General features: G+C 43.8%; 1 protein-coding gene across 2 annotated transcripts in view; it reads left to right on the top strand.

Annotated features, from left to right (window-relative positions):
• TRPM8 (transient receptor potential cation channel subfamily M member 8) overlaps nt 1-19,263 on the top strand; it is a 63,868-nt gene that overhangs the window by 29,717 nt on the left and 14,888 nt on the right. For both annotated transcript variants that reach the window (XM_035139135.1, XM_060281622.1), the window contains 7 exons: nt 1,649-1,761; nt 2,251-2,467; nt 12,041-12,132; nt 12,457-12,598; nt 14,466-14,637; nt 15,537-15,714; nt 18,100-18,290. In XM_035139135.1, coding sequence (XP_034995026.1) covers nt 1,649-1,761; nt 2,251-2,467; nt 12,041-12,132; nt 12,457-12,598; nt 14,466-14,637; nt 15,537-15,714; nt 18,100-18,290 — 1,105 coding nt within the window. The remainder of the gene's footprint in view (nt 1-1,648; nt 1,762-2,250; nt 2,468-12,040; nt 12,133-12,456; nt 12,599-14,465; nt 14,638-15,536; nt 15,715-18,099; nt 18,291-19,263) is intronic.

Here is a 19,263-nt window from a genome sequence, read left to right as displayed (position 1 = left end):
TCCAACTCTACCTCTCTTTTAAATACCTCTCTTTTAAATGTCCTGTGTGAGTGTCTGGAGGCGGTTGGAGGATGGATGGCGGCTAACAGATTGAGGTTGAATCCTGACAAGACAGAAGTTCTGTTTTGGGGGGACAGGGGGCGGGTGGGTGTGGGGGACTTCCTGGTCCTCAATGGGGTAACTGTGCCCCTGAAGAACCAAGTGCGCAGCCTGGGAGTCATTTTGGATGCAAAGCTGTCCATGGAGGCGCAGGTCAATTCTGTGTCCAGGGCAGCTGTCTATCAGCTCCATCTGGTACGCAGGCTGAGACCCTACTTGCCTGCGGACTGTCTCGCCACAGTGGTGCATGCTCTGGTTATCTCCTGCTTAGACTACTGCAATGCACTCTACGTGGGGCTGCCTTTGAAGGTGACCCGGAAACTACAACTAATCCAGAATGTGGTGACTGGGAGTGGTCACCAAGACTACATAACACTGAAAGACCTACATTGGCTCCCAGTATGTTTCTGGGCATAATTCAAAATGTTAGTGCTGACCTTTAAAGCCCTAAGTGACCTTGGCCCAGTATACCTGAAGGAGTGGCTCCATCCCCACTGTGAGAAGCAAAGTTACAGGGTGCGACGTACAATGTCCCCACCTTACGCCTTTTGTTTCCAAACCTCTCAAATTATAAAAAGCACTAATAGGGATTTCTGAGGTATCACTAAACCTCTCCACTCTTCCCTATAGCCTTATTGCAATCCAGGGGGATCCCTTGTGGGTTTTACAAATAAAATGAGAGTACTTTTCCAGCCCAAATGTGGCCCGGTATCTTCTTAAGCTCTGGGGTGAATATGAGACTATTCTTAGTGTACACACCAGTAAGGGGTTCTCCTCACTTGAGCTTTCCCCACTGTGAAGCTTTCCTCCCTCCCTTGAACCAGTCTCCCTCTTCCTCCCCCTCTCAGTGCACTCAAGGGACAACAAACTATCCTTTCTGCCTGGGATAGGGGTTTTGTCCCTTTTAATGAGTATCCCCACCAGGTGAGCTACCTCTGCTGGAAAGATCACACCAACGGTAGTTTAAATGGCACTTTAACTTAACATTTAATGTCTTAAAATCTTAACGGTTGCATTCAAGTTTCATGTGTACAAGCATGTGGTTTCAATAGAACTGTTCTTGTTAAGCATATTATTACAAACCTAACCAATTCCTCATCTACACCTACTCTAGTAACCTCCTCCACAACCTCCCACACGCTCACGCTCCCCAAACCCTCTCTCCTGATTTAACGGCTACCCATCCTCTTTAAACCCGTGGCTGTCCCGCCCCTCATGGAATGCCGTCAATCAACTAAGAGGCTGGGTTTAACACTTAACACCCTGGAGTTCTACTCAAGCCAGCCCAATCCGTCACACAGGGAACCAGGCAGAGGGCCTTCTTGGGAGTGGCACCTGTCCTGTAGAATGCCCTCCTTTCAGAGAATAAACTTTCTGACCTTTAGAATACATCTGAAGGCAGCCCTGTTTAGGGAAGTTTTTAATGTCTCATGTTTTATATTTTGTTGGAAGTCACCCAACAAAAGAAGTCACCCCACATGGCTGGGGTATAAATATTACTACTACTACTACTACTACTACTACTACTACTACTACTGCTGTCTTTCAGAATTTTCTTTCGAAACAATGGTATGGGGAGATCTCCAGAGACACCAAGAACTGGAAGATTATCCTCTGCCTTTTCCTTTTCCCTTTAATAGGCTGTGGTTTCATCTCTTTCAGGTAAATTACTTTTAGTTAATAAAGCTAAAATACAATTGCTGCCATCTTTTGTAGTAAGTACGCAGGCTTTAGGTTTGCTTCCACTGCAGAGAAATCTCCACATCTGCAAAGGGGTGATTGTAATTCCTGGGACAGTTGTACCCTCAAAGGCACCCTAAAAATACTTACATAAATAAAAATGTAATCGCTGTTAATGTCAGAATGAAGTAGCAAGTGGCTGTGCAGCTCCCTAGGCATCCATTGGAGAGATTGCATTGCCTAGATTGGTCTTGTTTGATAGTATCCAGTGCTTTTTTAAGGGGTACTCAAGGGTACGCAGTATTGCCAGCTCTTTTTGTTGTTGTTAAAAAGTGTGACACCTGCTGTAACAACTTCAAGGTGAGTACTGGCACCTATTTGTCTAGTGTTGTTCTTGTGTGCCTCCACTCAGCAGCATGCTCATTTTCAGCTTGGTTAGCCTGTTCTAAGCTGCTTCTTTCTCTTTCACAGGAAAAAGCCAACCGAGAGGAGCAAAAAGATGTTCTTGTATTATGCCTGGTTCTTCACTTCACCCTTTGTAGTCTTTTCTTGGACTGTCATCTTCTACATTGCCTTCCTCTTGCTCTTTGCCTATGTCCTGCTCATGGATTTCCAGAAGGAACCCACCATGCTGGAACTGATCCTCTATGTGCTGGTCTTCATCCTGCTTTGTGATGAAGTGAGACAAGTAGGGAGTTCTTGGAAATCAGCAGAAGTTTTTATTTCCAGGAGATTATTCTAGTTGCAGAAAAAGAGAAGAGGCTCCAGCCCTATTCAGGTCTTCTACTTCTGAGTTTAATCAAGACGTGTGTCAGGAGAGAGAGGATGAACATGCTAGTTTCCTCTGTCACTGCTACCAGTGAGCTGAAGGGAGAACTTTTGCAGTGGGGGATCCTTCTCTGCATGTATTGCCTCCCCATGCTTCAAATATTGTCTCCAGTTTGTGGAGGTTGATGCTGAGTACACCTTTCATCACTTTCCCCTCTTGCAGATTTATTTAACATGGAAGTAGAACACTTGAATGGGGCTCCAGTGGAGTTGAAATCTAACGATTTTCCATGAAGGTCCCAGTAGAGCATTTGGAATTATATCCAGGCCATTATTACTTAACCTGAGTTCATGGATTAATTTATAGTATCTCTGCTGAGGTTGCAATTTGCCACTGCTTCCATTGTACCCTAGTCCATGATGCTATACAGAATTTGTGGCTGGATTAAGATCCTTGTTCAGAGCCAATTCCAGTTAATGTTAACCATGGGGAAGGTCAGTGTCACAGATTTAATTCCTGCGTCTGAGGAGCAGACAAGCGTGGTAGGAGTAACATCAGAGCATCCTCTTACTTCCACATATCTAGTTCTGTAAAACAGCAGGCTGGAGCTCACTAAGCAAAGCATCTATGTTGTGTATGAGCAGTATTGTAATACAGCTGTAATACCTGAGAGGACCCACTGGAGGGTGCAGGGCCAGTTTTAGGTTGGATGAGGCCCTCAGCTCCTGAAGGTCATGGAGCCCTTTATATGTCCAGTTGTCCTTTGTCAACAACAAATTGTCGCTGTTTTTTGTGTTGAATATATGCTATACGCTCATTTATGGCCCTAATATTTATATAAAGCTCTTTGCACATGCAGAATGTAGGCACCCTATATATAGAAATGAGCAAACCAGTGATATTTTAGGGAGCAGGCTGGCAGGAGGAGCCCATTACTTACATCATAGGAGTCTACACAACACAAAGCACTGTTGCTGTATGTAGGTTTTATTTTATTTGTTTTTTGTCTTATATTTTGGAAATGTACATCAAGTTGTTTTCCTTTAATTTTTTTGGGGGGGGGCAAAGAGCTTGTTTAGCTTATACGTAAATCTGGCACTGGGAGTGTGGCTTACATCAAGGTGGGGGGGGGGACAGAGAGACTGACAATGCACAAAGGAAGAAAAAAATCAACTGCATATTTGTTGTTGTTGTTTAGTCGTTTAGTCGTGGACTCTTTGTGACTCCATGGACCAGAGCACGCCAGGCACTCCTGTCTTGCACTGCCTCCCACAGTTTGGTCATACTCATGTTGGTAGCTTCAAGAACACTGTCCAACCATCTCGTCCTCTGTCGTCCCCTTCTCCTTGTGCCCTCCATCTTTTCCAACATCAGGGTCTTTTCCAGGGGGTCTTCTCTTCTCATGAGGTGGCCAAAGTATTGGAGCTTCAGGATCTGTCCTTCCAGTGAGCACTCGGGGCTGTGTGAGCTTGGCTGTGTTGAGTAGTAATTGGTTTGTTTTTGTTGTTGTTTAGTCGTTTAGTCATGTCCGACTCTTCGTGACCCCATGGACCAGAGCACGCCAGGCACTCCTGTCTTCCACTGCCTCCCACAGTTTGGTCAGGGTCTTTTCCAGGGAGTCTTCTCTTCTCATGAAGTGGCCAAAGTATTGGAGCCTCAGCTTCAGGATCTGTCCTTCCAGTGAGCACTCAGGGCTGATTTCCTTCAGAATGGATAGGTTTGATCTTCTTGCAGTCCATGGGACTCTCAAGAGTCTCCTCCAACACCATAATTCAAAAGCATCAATTCTTCGGCGATCAGCCTTCTTTATGGTCCGGCTCTCACTTCCATAAATCACTACTGGGAAAACCATAGCTTTAACTATACGGACCTTTGTAGGCAAGGTGATGTCTCTGCTTTTTAAGATGCTGTCTAGGTTTGTCATCGTTTTTCTCCCAAGAAGCAGGCGTCTTTTATTTTCATGACTGCTGTCACCATCTGCAGTGATCATGGAGCCCAAGAAAGTAAAATCTCTCACTGCCTCCATTTCTTCCCCTTCTATTTGCTGGGAGGTGATGGCCATGATCTTAGTTTTTTGTGATGTTGAGCTTCAGACCATATTTTGTTCTCTCCTCTTTCACCTCATTAAGAGGTTCTTTAATTCCTCCTCATCTATATATATAAAAATGTAAAAGGTCCATGTTGGTGTGCAACCACTTTTCTCTGAAACCGCTTGAGCGATTGCATTGAAATTTTGACATGACGTCCCATACCAATGTGAGAGTGTTTACATAAACATACAGTATATACATGTCACACCTTTCACAGGTAAAAACATGATTTTTTGGGGGGGGACACAGTGCCCTCCAGTGGACTCAAAGGAACATCACCTCACCATTGGCTGCATACTAGCAGTGACATCACAACAGAACATTCCAACCAACTGAATATGGGCCTTTAACAGAAAAAAACTCCAGTGCGGGGGGAACCGGCCAGGCCGCAGGGGTTTGTGAGGGGGGCAGATAGAGCCGTTTGGGTGATGGGTGATGTCATGTGGATGGAAGAGACGTCACACACGGGAACTCTGAAGGTGAGGGGACTCTGAAGGGGGACTCTGAAGGTCCATTTAACAGACACCAAGTGTTCAGAACATCGCTAAAAGGGGGAGTAAATAGTGGCAAAGTGTACCCAGAAAAAGTCCAGATGCCAGTGACAGGGTCTGACATGTGGGTTCCAATGTCACACACAGAGCAAAATGCTCAGCAAACACAGTTTGCAAAGTTTTTCCCTAGATAGGGACAGTGACAAACCCAGAAAAAGCCTGGATACCAATCAAATGCTTCCGACATGTGGGTTGAAAAGTCACAAACCAGGGAGCATAGACTTCTTCCTGTGGTACTAAAGCCTCATACCGAATTGATTTGACTTGCAGTGCGGCATGGGACACAATTCTGGATGGTTTCCCCCCCCCCCAAACAACCCCATTGCTGGTGGCTTACATAGTAAGCAGCTGTGCTCACATGAGTTTTCCACGGATACAGTGAAGGAGATGTGCCAAGTGCACAACTCAAAAACAGCTACACAGTGTGAGAATCTCACCATGTATGTTCAAGAGTTTGCTAACACAGCTGTTACAGATTACGCTGTTGTAGGTGGCTCAACACAGGTCTGGAAACCCGGAGTCTAGAGAAGGGTACAGAGTTTGTCCACAAGGGACAGAAAACCATGCCCAAAGGCTGTATGGGTAAAGGCTATTTCCTTAGTAAAGGAAGCTGGACCACGTCCACAGGATGTGTGTACCAACACTGTTTCCGCAAGCAGGAACAATGGCTAGGGTTCAAGTACCACAAAGCCAACTGTGCAATTTCCTGGTAGTCAAAGTGCTATGACGCCATGACTTATCAGAAGTGCAAGATGGTAAGGCCAATGCCAAATCCAGTTGCAGGTAGTTCCGAAGGTGGACTGCAGCATGGTGCATAAATCGGGGGAGGTTGTTGGGAGATTCATTCCCCGTCTGCAGTCATAGGATTGTTGTGCATCATATGACTGTATGTGTTTTCATTCCACAGAGTGGAACTATTGTTGTGTTCCTGAAGTGGAACTGCTGTTCTCTCTTCACTGCCTGCTATGCTAGAGAGAGGCAGCCATGCTGAACAGCTCTGAATGTCTGAGCTGGGCAAACAGAGAAAGACTCTGCATTTTGCCACAATAAAGCAGTTTAGCCTTATTCAATGGCTTGTGTGTTTTGTTCTTCAAGCTGAGAGCAACCGCAGATAATTGCACTGGCTTTGTCCTTGCTCTGGGGCAGTTTCACAACTGCCCCGGGTGACAAATGCTAACACTATATGCCAATAGATGTCACTGTTGCATAATAAAACTTGAGCTATATTTATATTGGGGAAACAGTTTAAGAAACATTTACATTTCAGCCACTTCCGGTCTGCCGCGCTGGCAAGAGGACGCAGAGACCTCGAGCTCCGAGGTCTCTGGCATTGCGGAGGGGGGGGGAATCCGCAGGGGGGGGGGCTGATTCCCCACAAAAACCCCAGGAAGAGCGCCCCGGGGGCTTAGAGCCCAGCGGAGCTCTAAACAGCGATTCCTCCGCTGCCCGGAGACAGTAGAGTCAGCCGAGAGCCAGCGGAGTGGAGTCGCAGGAGCCATTTTGGGCACCACCGTCACCTCCAAGAAGCGAAGCCCCGAGTCTTCTACCAGCAAGCGGCAGATTCTTCCCAAGAAACAAAAGATTTGGACAAAGTAAGTGAAATCTTTAATTCGAACTTTGGAAATCCAATTGGAACTATAGGAAGAGATTTCAAAAATTCAGAAGTCGATTTCTTCCTACTGTGGATTATAGAGGCGCGAAAATATCCCAAAGCTGAAAGGGAAATTGACTGCCTTATAACTCCAAAGAAAGAAGCTTTTTTTAACCCCTTCTTGACCCTGGAGCTGGCACCCCACGAGGCTCAGCAAGGTCATTAAGAAATAAATTTGACAGCTGTCAAAAAGGGAAAGAAGAAGAAAAAATTCGCTAAGGATATTATTTGATATAAGAAGATGTAAATGATTTTGAAAAATGGATAGCCAAGATGGAGGTCACCGTGTCTAAGGAAGGAAATTTCCAGTGTCTACTGTCTTCTAATCTTCATTCTGCTTGTGGTTAAGAAAGAATGTCAACACCCTATTCAGCAGCCTTCTGGCAGACTGTATTAAACTACTTGGAAATTCTGGGAGGAATGAGAGATCTCTTAAAGGGACAGGAACAATTTAGTTCACCGTGGACGAGTACAGTGGATTATGGTCAGGACCATGATGACATTTCTGAAAAGGAAAGGGATCTCAAAAATCAAGAAGAGGATGATGCTCAACAAAAGGTGGAAAAAGAAGAAGATCAAGAAAAGAGTACCAACATTAGCAGTTCTTGGAACTTAAGTGAGAAAGCAATCTTTGTGGAGAAGCATCACCCCCAATGGATAATGATCTTTGAAAATGGGGAGACTGGGGAAAATGGAAAAGAGAGAAGTGAGATTGAGGGGTGGGAAAAGCAGAGGGGGGGAGGACAGAGACTGGAAGTTTGATTTGGGAAAGACTTGGTGTGGGATGAAAAAACTGGTAAATTGGTAATTAGGTTGGCTGAAAAACGGTTCTGAAATCTTGGCTGGATGAAGGAAATGTTGGAACAAATGGGGGAAAGACTCTGGGGGGGAGAAGAGGGTGTTTAAGAGAATAATGTTAAGATGTGTGGTTAGAGATATTAATAATATGTAATAATTGACATTTCTTGTGGGGGGTGGAGGAAGGGCTGGGGGAAGAAATTTTGGATTTGTGGAGTAGCAATGCTATGTTTAGACAGGTAGTTGGGTGGATAGCCACCTATCTTCCTCCCTATCGACCTGAAGCCTCTGGTGGCAGGGGGGGCTTTGGGGGGGGAGGGAGGGGTGGAAGGAAACCCAATTACAAATTAGACCTCCCTTGGATGGTCACACCTCATGGGTGCCTCTTGTGGCAGGAGGGGGCCTGTGGGGAGGTGGCACGAAGAAGGAGGGAAATAATGTTGAGTTTTAAGAATTAGAATTGGAATTAAGAATAAGAAACCCGCCATAATTATATTTAAGAACTATGAAAATCAGGAAGAAGGGATCTGAGGAAGTCACAAATACAATGTTTAACAAAGTAAGAATTTGAAATTTTTAATTGTTTGTTTGTTTGTCTATTATGCTGGAAGATATAAATGGTTGGGGGGGTTCCCTATCCCAATCTCTCCTTATGTCTCGGGGCCTCCTGGTGGCAGGGGGGGTTCAGGAGCTAGGGAGAGGGGGGTGAGGACAAACCCAGCTTTAAAATGGACTACCTTCGACTCTCAACACCCGCAGGATCCACTTGTGGCAGAAGGGGACTTGTGGGGGGAGGGGGGGAAGGTGGGCATAAATGTTTTTCTTTATGTCTTGTCTTTTTGTGTTGTTATATACAACTAATAAAAATTATTTTTTTAAAAAAGAAACATTTACATTTCAGCTCCTAAAATATGATAGCATTCCTGAGCTACAGGTGTGTTTACAGCCATCTAATGTGTATTTTTTGCAGAAGTACAGATTTTGTGTGTAATTTTGCAGCTGTATATTCCCAGATCCCTGTAACATCTCTGGGTTGCATAAATATTTTCCATTGTCATGGACCTGCTTGGCAATCTCGTTGCCTTGCTTTGCAGCTGATACTCCCAGTTGCCACCCACAAAGTCATACTAGGCTCATGCGTAACAAGGTGGGAAAATGAACTCATAAAAAGGCTATGCAAATCAGTATTCATATGAAAACATTTGATAATGTTAGATAGGAAAGAAGCAAATGAGATGAATGAAAGCTGTCAGGAGTATTTCTAAAAATAAGGAACATGAGCTGGTGGATCTGACACAAGGGATCTGGCACATTCTATTTTTAAAAAATCATTTTTTTAGTCTTCCAATACAAACAGCCAATTATAATATTCCAAACACAATATTCCAATTACAAACAATACACTAAAATAAAACAACCAAATTGTAGTCCAAATTGTTAATTATTAAATTTTTTCGGACTCCTCATATTCTGGACCTCTGAAGCATATTTCCAATGTCTCATTCTTGCTCTTCTTGTTGGTTTCCTGTTTTCCACATTCCGATCTTATCATTTTAAAGTTCTCCATCCCTGGCTCTGCGATTCTCAATCATGTCCAAAATCATATGTCCTTGCATCCATCGAGTACAGTTTTGTTCAAAATGTAAGTTTCCCCAACTTGTTTAGCAGCGCAGCTTCTCCTTCCTCATTCCGATCTCTGTTCCGGGCTGTTATCCAAATCTTCTTTTGAAGTTTTCATTACGCATTCACTCTCAGCTTGTTAAGTTGTTAACTTTTTCCCCTCCAGGCTGTTGTCCAAATCTGTCTTTGATGTTGGCATATGTTTGCATTTGCAATGTAAATGAACTGTATTCCACTGATATAAATCTGCTAGACATCCATTTAGCTTCTCTCTTGCACTTAATGAAAGTTCTGCAAACAAATGCTCTGTATTTTATCTCAAATTATTGTCTTGAATCACTGCAAAGTCAGCCAACAAGCATCTCCCACTTCCCTCAAAACAGGGAACAACTTTCATTTTTCTATTTTTGCTGTGTCACAGGTGCCATCTTAATTCTTCTTTTCTTTATCAAGCCTTTCAAACCAAACAAAGTTGCGCAGTTGAGTATTTAATTATAAATAGAAGTCCATCTGTACTCCTCAAAATAAATTAGGTTTCTTAATGAGGCTTGGCATAGAAAACCAACTATAAGTATTGAAGTAAAGAAAGCACATACCAGTCCTCTGTAATCCAAAACATGACGAGAATCAAATTGAACTCCTAGCTTAAACGCCAGTTTTTTTCCAATCTTCTTCAGTCCAGACTATGTCTGCTTATTGTCCAAATCTAATTATTTTATCCAAGCAGATATTCCTGACTATGGAAGTGGCTTCGGAGAGTCCCAGCCGTACTGTGCTCTGTGACCCAGTGTCCTGCCACTTGCACAATGCAATCTCAGACAATCTGTGGGTCTTCGAGACAGTCTTCCCCCATCCTGGGGAGTCGGTAGAAACGGGAAGTCAGGATCTGGCACATTCTAGTGCAGTTGGATCTGTGATGGTCTTATTCAAGGCATGGTCATTATTTTTTTAAGGGGGTTGCTTCAATCCACATTGCAAAGACAGTATCCAAGGGCTATAGCAATGAGATTGTATTGAAGAAGAAGAGGAGGAGTTTGGATTTGATATCCCGCTTTATCACTACCCGAAGGAGTCTCAAAGTCTCCTTTCCCTTCCTCCCCCACAACAAAGACTCTGTGAGGCGAGTGAGGCTGAGAGACTTCAGAGAAGTGTGACTAGCCCAAGGTCACCCAGCAGCTGCATGTGAAGGAGTGGGGAAGCGAACCCGGTTCTCCAGATTACAAGTCTACTGCTCTTCACCACTACACCACACTGGCGTGTAAATAAAAACAATATGATATATAGGGGGAATCTGTGCTTAGTTGAGGAGTCCAGAGAAGCATCTTAATCAATATCCTTACTGTTTGACATCTTATGTATTGTCCTTTTGTTTGTATTCAATTATTTTAATTATACTACAGATGTTGCAGCTATAAGATATTATTAGCTAGCTTGCTTTGCACACTTACTTGGGAGAAAGTCTTGCTGAACAAAGTGGGGTTTACTTCTGCATAAGCATGGATGAGATCAGGCAGCAGAGTATGTTATTTATTTATGCTTTTATATCCCACCTTTCTTCCAAGGACCTCTCCATATTATCCTCACAACAACCCTGTGAGGTAGGTAAGGCAGAGAGGCAAGGACTGGCCCAGGGAGCTTCTGCCAGGCCTCCCAGCTTTTAGTCCAGCACTGCACTAGCTCTTCTTCTATTAGCTTCTGGAGTCATGATTTCTCAATGAGCAGTGTTAATATAGATAGGAAGACTATGCCTTGTAAGTAGAGATCAATAAGGTTGGTTTGCGGTATTGCTACATTATGGCAGGAGGAGCCAATGTGGTGCCCTCCAGGCTGTGACTCCCATAAGCTCTGATGATTGGAGTCCAACAACTTCTAGCAGCTTCCTGTGCTCTGGAATTCCCAGTACATTGGCTCCCAGTACGTTTCTGAGCACAATTCTTTTTTTTTCAGAAAGTGCTATCAGTTTATTTTTCACATACACTTTCAGCCAGCAGGAATAGTTTGCACCTTAGTGGAATTTGGATACCCAGATGTTAAAAAATAGGCATTAAGTACATTTATTGCCAGTGATGCATTTGAGCACCCATCACATAAGGATGACATTCATGGCTTTTTCTCCAAAAGCATATACAAAGCTAGAGTAAATGACTGTACAAATCAAGACTATATTACATGGGGCAGAACCTTTCAGTAAGATTAGATTAAGTTAGTGTTTAAGCATACTGGTCCTATACAATCTCATTATGGCAGTTAGAACCATCAGTAGTTTTAAGAGATGTCTTCAATACTTTCCCATACTTTCTGAGCACAATTCAAAGTGTTGGTGCTGACCTTTAAAGCCCTAAACAGCCTCGGTTCAGTATACCTGAAGGAGCATCTCCACCCCCATCGTTCTGCCCGGACACTGAGGTCCAGCGCCAATGGCCTTCTGGCGGTTCCCTCACTACAAGAGGCCAAGTTACAGGGAACCAGGCAGAGGGCCTTCTTGGTAGTGGCGCCCACCCTGTGTAATGCCCTCCCACCAGAGGTCAAAGAAAACAACAATTACCAGACCTTTAGGAGGCATCTCAAGGCAGCCCTGTTTAGGGAAGCTTTTAATGTTTGATGGATTTCTGTATTTTAATATTTTGTTGGAAGCTGCCCAGAGTGACTGGGGGAACCCGGCCAGATGGGCGGGGTATAAATAATAAATTATTATTATTATTATTATTATTATTATTATTATTATTATTATTATGAACTCCTACCTTTTTTGGGTGACTTTTGTCTTCTTTTCCCCCTTTAGTGGTATATGAATGGTAGTAAGTACTTTACCGACTTGTGGAATGTTATGGACACCCTTGGGATTTTTTACTTCATAATAGGAATAGTGTTCAGGTGAGTTATAATGCCATTACTGCACCTGGGTTTGTTTTCTGCAAAGCTACTAGACCAGTGGTCAGCGATGATGGGAATTATAGTCCAACAGCAGCTGGGATGCAAGATTGAGAAAGGCTGCACTAGACAAACATGTTATGATAATGATAATGATATAAGGTGATGCTTCCTGGGGTGAAGCTGAGGTATTTTGGGGAAATGGGGTGGGAAGGTGTCACCCTGTCATAACATCTGATCTGACAGAAAACAAATTGTGCCCAAATTGATGTTATTAAGTGGGAACACTGAAAACTGGAATTTTTGTATATCTGTTTCTTTGCACAGGCTCCATTCTTCAAATGAGGCATCCTGGTATTCTGGCAGAGTAATTTTTTGCCTGGATTACATTATTTTCACTCTAAGACTCATCCATATTTTCACTGTAAGCAGGAATCTAGGACCCAAGATAATTATGCTTCAGAGAATGGTAAGGACTATGATTGATTCAATATGAAATGTAATTGTCAAGCCTGAGTCTCCCAGAGGTCTCTCTGTGTAAATAAAGGTTTAAGTAGTCATGGGGATATAAAAGGGAGAATGACTGTATGGTTTGGGCCTACAGCTTTCCTTCTGTCATCTGTGTGCTGATAGATTGATTCATGATTAATCCTCTGCAAGGGACGTTAGTGCGGGAACTCTGCAGTGCCTGTCAGTCATACCTGTGACAAATCTTCAGCAACAGCCCTGAATTACAAGGTAGAACGTCCCTTCTAGGGCTCAGATTTGAGGCCAGCAATACTTTCCTGCGCTGCAGCCAATTGCTGTGCTACAGAGAGCTGGAGGTTGTGTCACCAAGCCCCGTCCCAGCTGGCAATTGGTTTCTTGTCACGAGAGGTGGGTCTGTGTGCATGTGCCACATCTGCAGATACTTTTTGCAAAATCTTGCCATCATTGATCTTATACCTTCATTGAGCAAGGAATGAAATTTGGCAGCACTTACACAAGTGTTTTGGGCTGAAACTTCATTCTCACATTATGTAGCAGAACAGGCATGGGTGCTGAGCACAAACCCTTCCCAAGCCAGAAGACATATACACTTGGGGGTGTAGCACTCAGGAGGTCCAGGGCCCTGCGCTCACAATTTTGAGTGGGCACAAACTAAGTGCCCCCATGCAGGCGCTGGCTTCTGCCGTGATTCCTGTCCCGCCCAGGCGCGTCCTGCTGGGTCCTGTCCTTGGCTCCCTGTCCTTCCCTGCCTACCGCCAGGGGTCTCTGGGCTCCGGAGCCCAGCCTGGCCTGGCCTCACTGCTGCATCTCCAGCCCCCTTGCTGAATGGCCAGCCAGCCAGCGATCCCTGGTCCTTGCTCAGTGCACTCCCTGGGTGATGAGCATGTGCAGATGGAGGGAGGTGGACAAGGGGCGACTGCAGCATGGCCACTCTTCTCTGCTGGTGTTGTGGGGGCTGCGTCAGCCAGTTGAGCTCCCCTCTGCGTGGGCAGCGGGCGCTGCAGCGTGGCCCCACTTGCAGGAGAGGGGTTGCTCCAGTGGCATTGGCGGCGAGGGCTGGGCTGGCATGGCAGGCTCCCTTTACCCTCCACACCCTGCCGGTGTGGCACACCCTGCATGCAGGCACATCACGCTGCACTGCTGTGTAAACTACACGAGGAGTTAGGAGCCAGTGCAGATGTTGAATCATTTCCCATTTGTTATTCCACATGCTAGTTTTCATCTGATATGGGGACTTCTCCTCTTTGGAGGAGCTACTTCTGTGATTTAGTGAAAGTATATGTGGTGATTATAAAACCCCACCTACCGTAATCTAAGTAGCTCCTGCAAGCTCTCATGAGCACTCATTTCCATGGTTATATACTGAAGTGAATAGAGTACTTACGGTACTTGGGCAATTATGTGCTGGACTTAGCTGGCTACAGCAGCATCTGCCCTGGCTGTTTCCTCTAGGGCAGAGCTGGTGCCCTGGAGCACAGGGATGTGGGGTGGGTGGAGTCTGGTGCCTTCCAGGTGTGGCTGGACTCCAATTCCCATCATCCCTAGCCATCGTGGCCCAATATCTGGAAGGCCACAGCTTCTGCATCCCTGCCTTGGAGACATCCCTGCACATAGCTCTGATTTGCCTCAGGTGTTTTTGTATCTTTTCTTAATTCAAAGCAAAATAAACAACCAGGAGTGTGTGACCTCTGCAAAGCAGCTAAGTGAGACTTTCTCATAAATAGATGCACAGTGAGAAGCAAGAGACAGTTTCCTAAGTTTTAAAAATCTTTTTCCCCTTACCCTTCTGGGTGGAATGACTTTACAGAATCACCCTGACATTGTGTTTTAAATGTTCCCTTTCACAGCTGATTGATGTCTTCTTCTTCCTGTTCCTCTTTGCGGTGTGGATGGTGGCTTTTGGTGTAGCCAGACAAGGGATCCTGCGGAAGAATGAACACCGCTGGGAATGGATATTTCGATCTGTTGTCTATGAGCCTTACCTTGTAATGTTTGGCCATTATCCTACAGATATTGACGGTATCCATCCATACAATCCCAATGAGCAATGGGTCAGAGTAATAAGGAGATATTAGTGGTACATAGCTGCCAAGTTTTCCCTTTTCTCGCGAGGAAGCCTATTCAGCATAAGGGAAAATCCCTTTAAAAAAGGGATAACTTGGCAGCTATGTAGTGGTATCCTGTTTTAGTGGAAAACATGTGCTGCTAGAATTCATGTAGCTCTTTCAGTATCACAGACGCTTACTGAAATCAGTCTGGTGTTCACAGGGCAGAGTGATCTTGTAATGAGATCCAAAGGACTACAGCAGGCATCCCCAAACTTTGGCCCTCCAGATGTTTTGGCCTAGAATTCCCATCATCCCTGACCACTGGTCCTGTTAGCTAGGGATCATGGGAGTTGTAGGCCAAAACACCTGGAGGGCCGCAGTTTGGGGATGCCTGGACTACAGAGTCTAAAGTGGACTTATGTTCAGTTCAGGTCATGATACATCCAAATTGAATCGGCCCACACCACCTACACAATTCATGTTGGGACAATGCCAGTCACTTTCCTTGTAGGGCCAGAAGGAAGATTGGAGTGGCAAAAGTTTGCATGCTGAATAAAATCTCATACAGAGTTGTATTGTGATGCCATTTAGTCCTAAATTGTGCAGCCAGCCACATGGGGATTCTGTTTTCTGGGCACATCTTTGCTCAGCAGGTATTCACTTCTGCACAGTAATCCCTACAATGTACAATTTTCACAAAGTTATCTATATAGGATTCTAGCTTTATGCACTCCTATTAGGCAACTAGATTAGCTCAGCAAAATCCAGAGAGACAACGAATGTGCTGACAACACATGTTATGAGTTTGATGTCATAATCTTAACAATAGCTTTGGAATTTCAGGAGTCTTTTCTGTTCTTTTCATGATAGGTACCACATATGATTTTAATCACTGTACTGTCACTGGGAATGAATCGAAGCCTCTGTGTGTAGAACTGGATTCCAACAATCTTCCCCGATTCCCGGAGTGGATCACCATTCCACTAGTGTGCATCTACATGCTCTCCACCAATATTCTCCTGGTTAACTTATTAATAGCCATGTTTGGGTATGTAGACTGATGTGCTGGGTGTAACTCCACAGGATGTGGCTGGTGGTTTTGAGATCTTCTTAACATGAGTTCTAGCTGCCTACAAATTGTTTGGGAAGTGAATGCAGCAGACTGGATCACACCAGTTATCTATTTTTAGTTCTTTTTCAATGGTTAATCTGTTTAGAATAGGATTAATTTCAATCCAACATATGATTTTATTCTCCATAAGGAAGGTTGTAATTACCAAGGCATTTTAATTAGTGATGTGGTATGATGTGGCAGCACGTCAGCAACCAATAGCCATTTTTAGGTGAAATAACATTACCATCACAAACTGTCAAATTACTTAACTGTTTTCTGCAAAGTTATTCTTCATCAATGCAATGTGATTTTGAATAGAAATGGATTCTTATGCTGCAGGACACAGCAGGACTTACTTCTTAATAAACATGTGTAGGATTTCACAGTAAGTGGGATGGCTCTGATCTTGATGAAATTGAGATACACTAGTTCAAAGCAAGACTTTTACACAGCTGCTCCTCTGCTTACACAGTTTCCCTAACTCTACCCTTTCTACTGTCAATATACTCAGACACTAATAATAATAATAATAATAATAATAATAATAATAATAATAATAAATACTTTATTTATACCCCACCTATTTGGCAGGGTTTCCCCAGCCACTCTGGGTGACTTCCAGCAAAATATTAAAAATCAATAATTCATCGAATATTAGAAGCTTCCCTAAACAGGGCTGCCTTCAGATGTCTTCTAAAAGTCAGGTAGTTATTTATTTCCTTAACATCTGGTGGGAGGGCATTCCACCACTACCCAAAAGGCCCTCTGCCTGGTTCCCTGTAACTTCGCTTCTTGCAGCGAGGGAACCGCCAGAAGGCCCTCATAGCTGGACCTCAGTGTCTATGCAGAACGATGGGGGTAGAGATGCTCCTTTAGGTCTACTGGGCTGAGGCTGTTTAGGGCTTTAAAGGTCAGCACCAACACTTTGAATTGTGCTCGGAAATGTACTGGGAGCCAATGTAGTTCTTTTAAGACAGGTGTTATGTGGTCTCGGCGGACGCTCCCAGTCACCAGTCTAGCTGCTGCTAGATGTGCCCAAATGAGGAAATGCATTCATACTTGAAGAAAAATCAAAATGATTAGAATAAGGTAAATAAACAATAAGTATAAAAAGTGAAAAAGCAATGGAAAAAGCCACATGTGGCGTTTGTATTTTTAATTGAAAGAACAATGTAATATTAATGATAGAATTTTAACCAGTGGTTACAGTATATAAACTGGGAAATAAAAATATGTGCCACCACTTGCTACTGAGCTGTAGCAAGTTCCCAGGGGATTCCTTTGGGAAGTCAAGGCACAGTAGAGGCTAGTGTCTTTAAGAAATGGGGTTTATTTTACACACATTTGCACCTAAGAGCCTTCAATGGAGGGGTTGCAGAACATGACGCCCCAAGAGAGGTTCTCCATGCTCCTCTCTCAGCTTTAGCAAGCTTGGGTCCAAAGCAAGCAGCCAGCACACAGGGAGTTCTCCCCTGGTCCCCCAGTCCAAACCTCTTTTTAAAATGCCACATTTTTTCCTTCCATCTATGTCACCACCCACTGCCCCCCTGGAACTCCTGCTCCCAGCTTGCATCATCAGACACTGATAATCCTGAACCTGGTCCTAGCTCACCATCCTCTCATGGGAGGAGGGACTCACACTCCTTTGCTCCTTTGCAGCACAGGGTAACTCTTGATGCCAGTTGCTCATTATCTTCCTTTCTGGTACATGATGATTCCTGGCCAAGAAACTGATTCAGCCTGCATTTTTATGTTGCTAAGCTGTTCTTGCACCTGTGTGAAAACTTCAGGCATTTAGTAATCTCCTACAATTTGGGGGGGTGGGGTGGGGGTGGGGGGTCTGGTTCCTAGGACTTTTAGGTGACTCTGCCCCCTGCAAACTCATAACACTAGTGTGAACTCCCCTCCGTCTTGTAAATCTTGAGGCTTTCATAGTCCCTGTAATTGATCTATTATCACCAACCCTTACCATACTTTTATTTTTTAAAAAAATTCCTTCAGTAGCACCTTAAAGACCAACTTGGTTTTTATTTTGGTATGAGCTTTCATGTGCATGCACACTTCTTCTGATACCTAAAGCACACTTCTTCAGATACACTTCTTCAGATACCTTCAGCATCTGACGAAGTGTGCATGCACACGAAAGCTCATACCAAAATAAAAACCAAGTTGGTCTTTACTGAAGGAATTCTTTTATTTTGCTTCGACTCAGACCAACACGGCTACCTTACTTTCATGTATGTGCTGATTTTGACATATTAGATAAGGAGCAAATGTTGATATGGAACTAATAACCCCGTGTGTTAATCTATCCATTAGTTATACTGTTGGATCGGTTCAAGAGAACAATGACCAAGTATGGAAGTTCCAGCGCTACTTTTTGATTCAAGAGTACTGCAGCCGCTTAACTATACCATTTCCTTTTGTCATCTTTGCCTATATCTACATGGTGATGAGGAAACTTTTAAAATGCTGCTGTAAAAATGAATGTAAACAGCCATCAATTTGTTGTAAGTAATGCAGTATTTTGCACAGTAACTATTTATGAGATGAAGGGTAGGAGTCACAGAAGTGTATGAAGGCTTCTCAGACAATTGTTTGTCCAATGTTGCACTTTCATTTTGAGAGATACTACATTTGAAATGTAAAAATGGCCCTTCATTGGAACAAAGGATGGGGTGCAAAAGAGAAAACTAGCTAAAGAGAAAGCTAGTTTCCAATACAGTGGTACCTTGGTACTCAAACACATTGGTTCCCAAATGCCAAAAACCCGTAAGTGTGTGTTCCGGTTTTCAAACATATTTCAGAAACAGAACGTCCAATGCGGGTGTCGGTTATTGTTTCCAGGGCGCATTCACCAATCAGACGCTGCGAACATTTCGGAAGTCAAACAGGCTTCCAGAACAGATTAAGTTTGGCACATTTCTTTTTGCTATTTCTTTTGCTTTTTTGTTTTTGAGGCTTTTTCAGTTCATTTGTTTTTGTGACTGTGTAGGAACCCAGTTCAGCTACTGATAGATTGATTGTGTGACTGCAGAAATGGATCCAAGCAATGACTATAATCAGTGCAGGTAAGAAAAAATCTAATTTTAATTTTATCATCTACAATACTGTCTTATTTATTTTATAGTACAGTACATTGATTATTGATTTCATTTTTTGAATCAATGGTCTCGTTAGATAGTTAAATTCATGTTAAATTGCTGTTTTAGGGACAGGTAGGTAGCCGTGTTGGTCTGACGTAGTCGAAACAAAATAAAAAAAATTCTTCCAGTAGCACCTTACGGTAGAGACCAACTAAGTTTGTCATTGGTTCAGTGTATCTGCATGCACCCCCTTCATGGATCAATGCCTTGTCGTGGTGAAGGGGCTTGAATAACTCAGAGAAGCTATGAGCTATGCCATGCAGGGCCACCCAAGTCATAGTGGCGAGTTTTGACTAAACGTGATCCACCTGGAGAAGGAACTGGCAAGCCACTCCAG

This window comes from Zootoca vivipara, chromosome 1, assembly GCF_963506605.1.
Source record: "Zootoca vivipara chromosome 1, rZooViv1.1, whole genome shotgun sequence".
Lineage (NCBI taxonomy): Eukaryota > Metazoa > Chordata > Lepidosauria > Squamata > Lacertidae > Zootoca > Zootoca vivipara.
The sequence above is the reverse complement of the archived record's forward strand: the minus strand, read 5'-3'. Positions and strand labels throughout refer to the sequence as shown.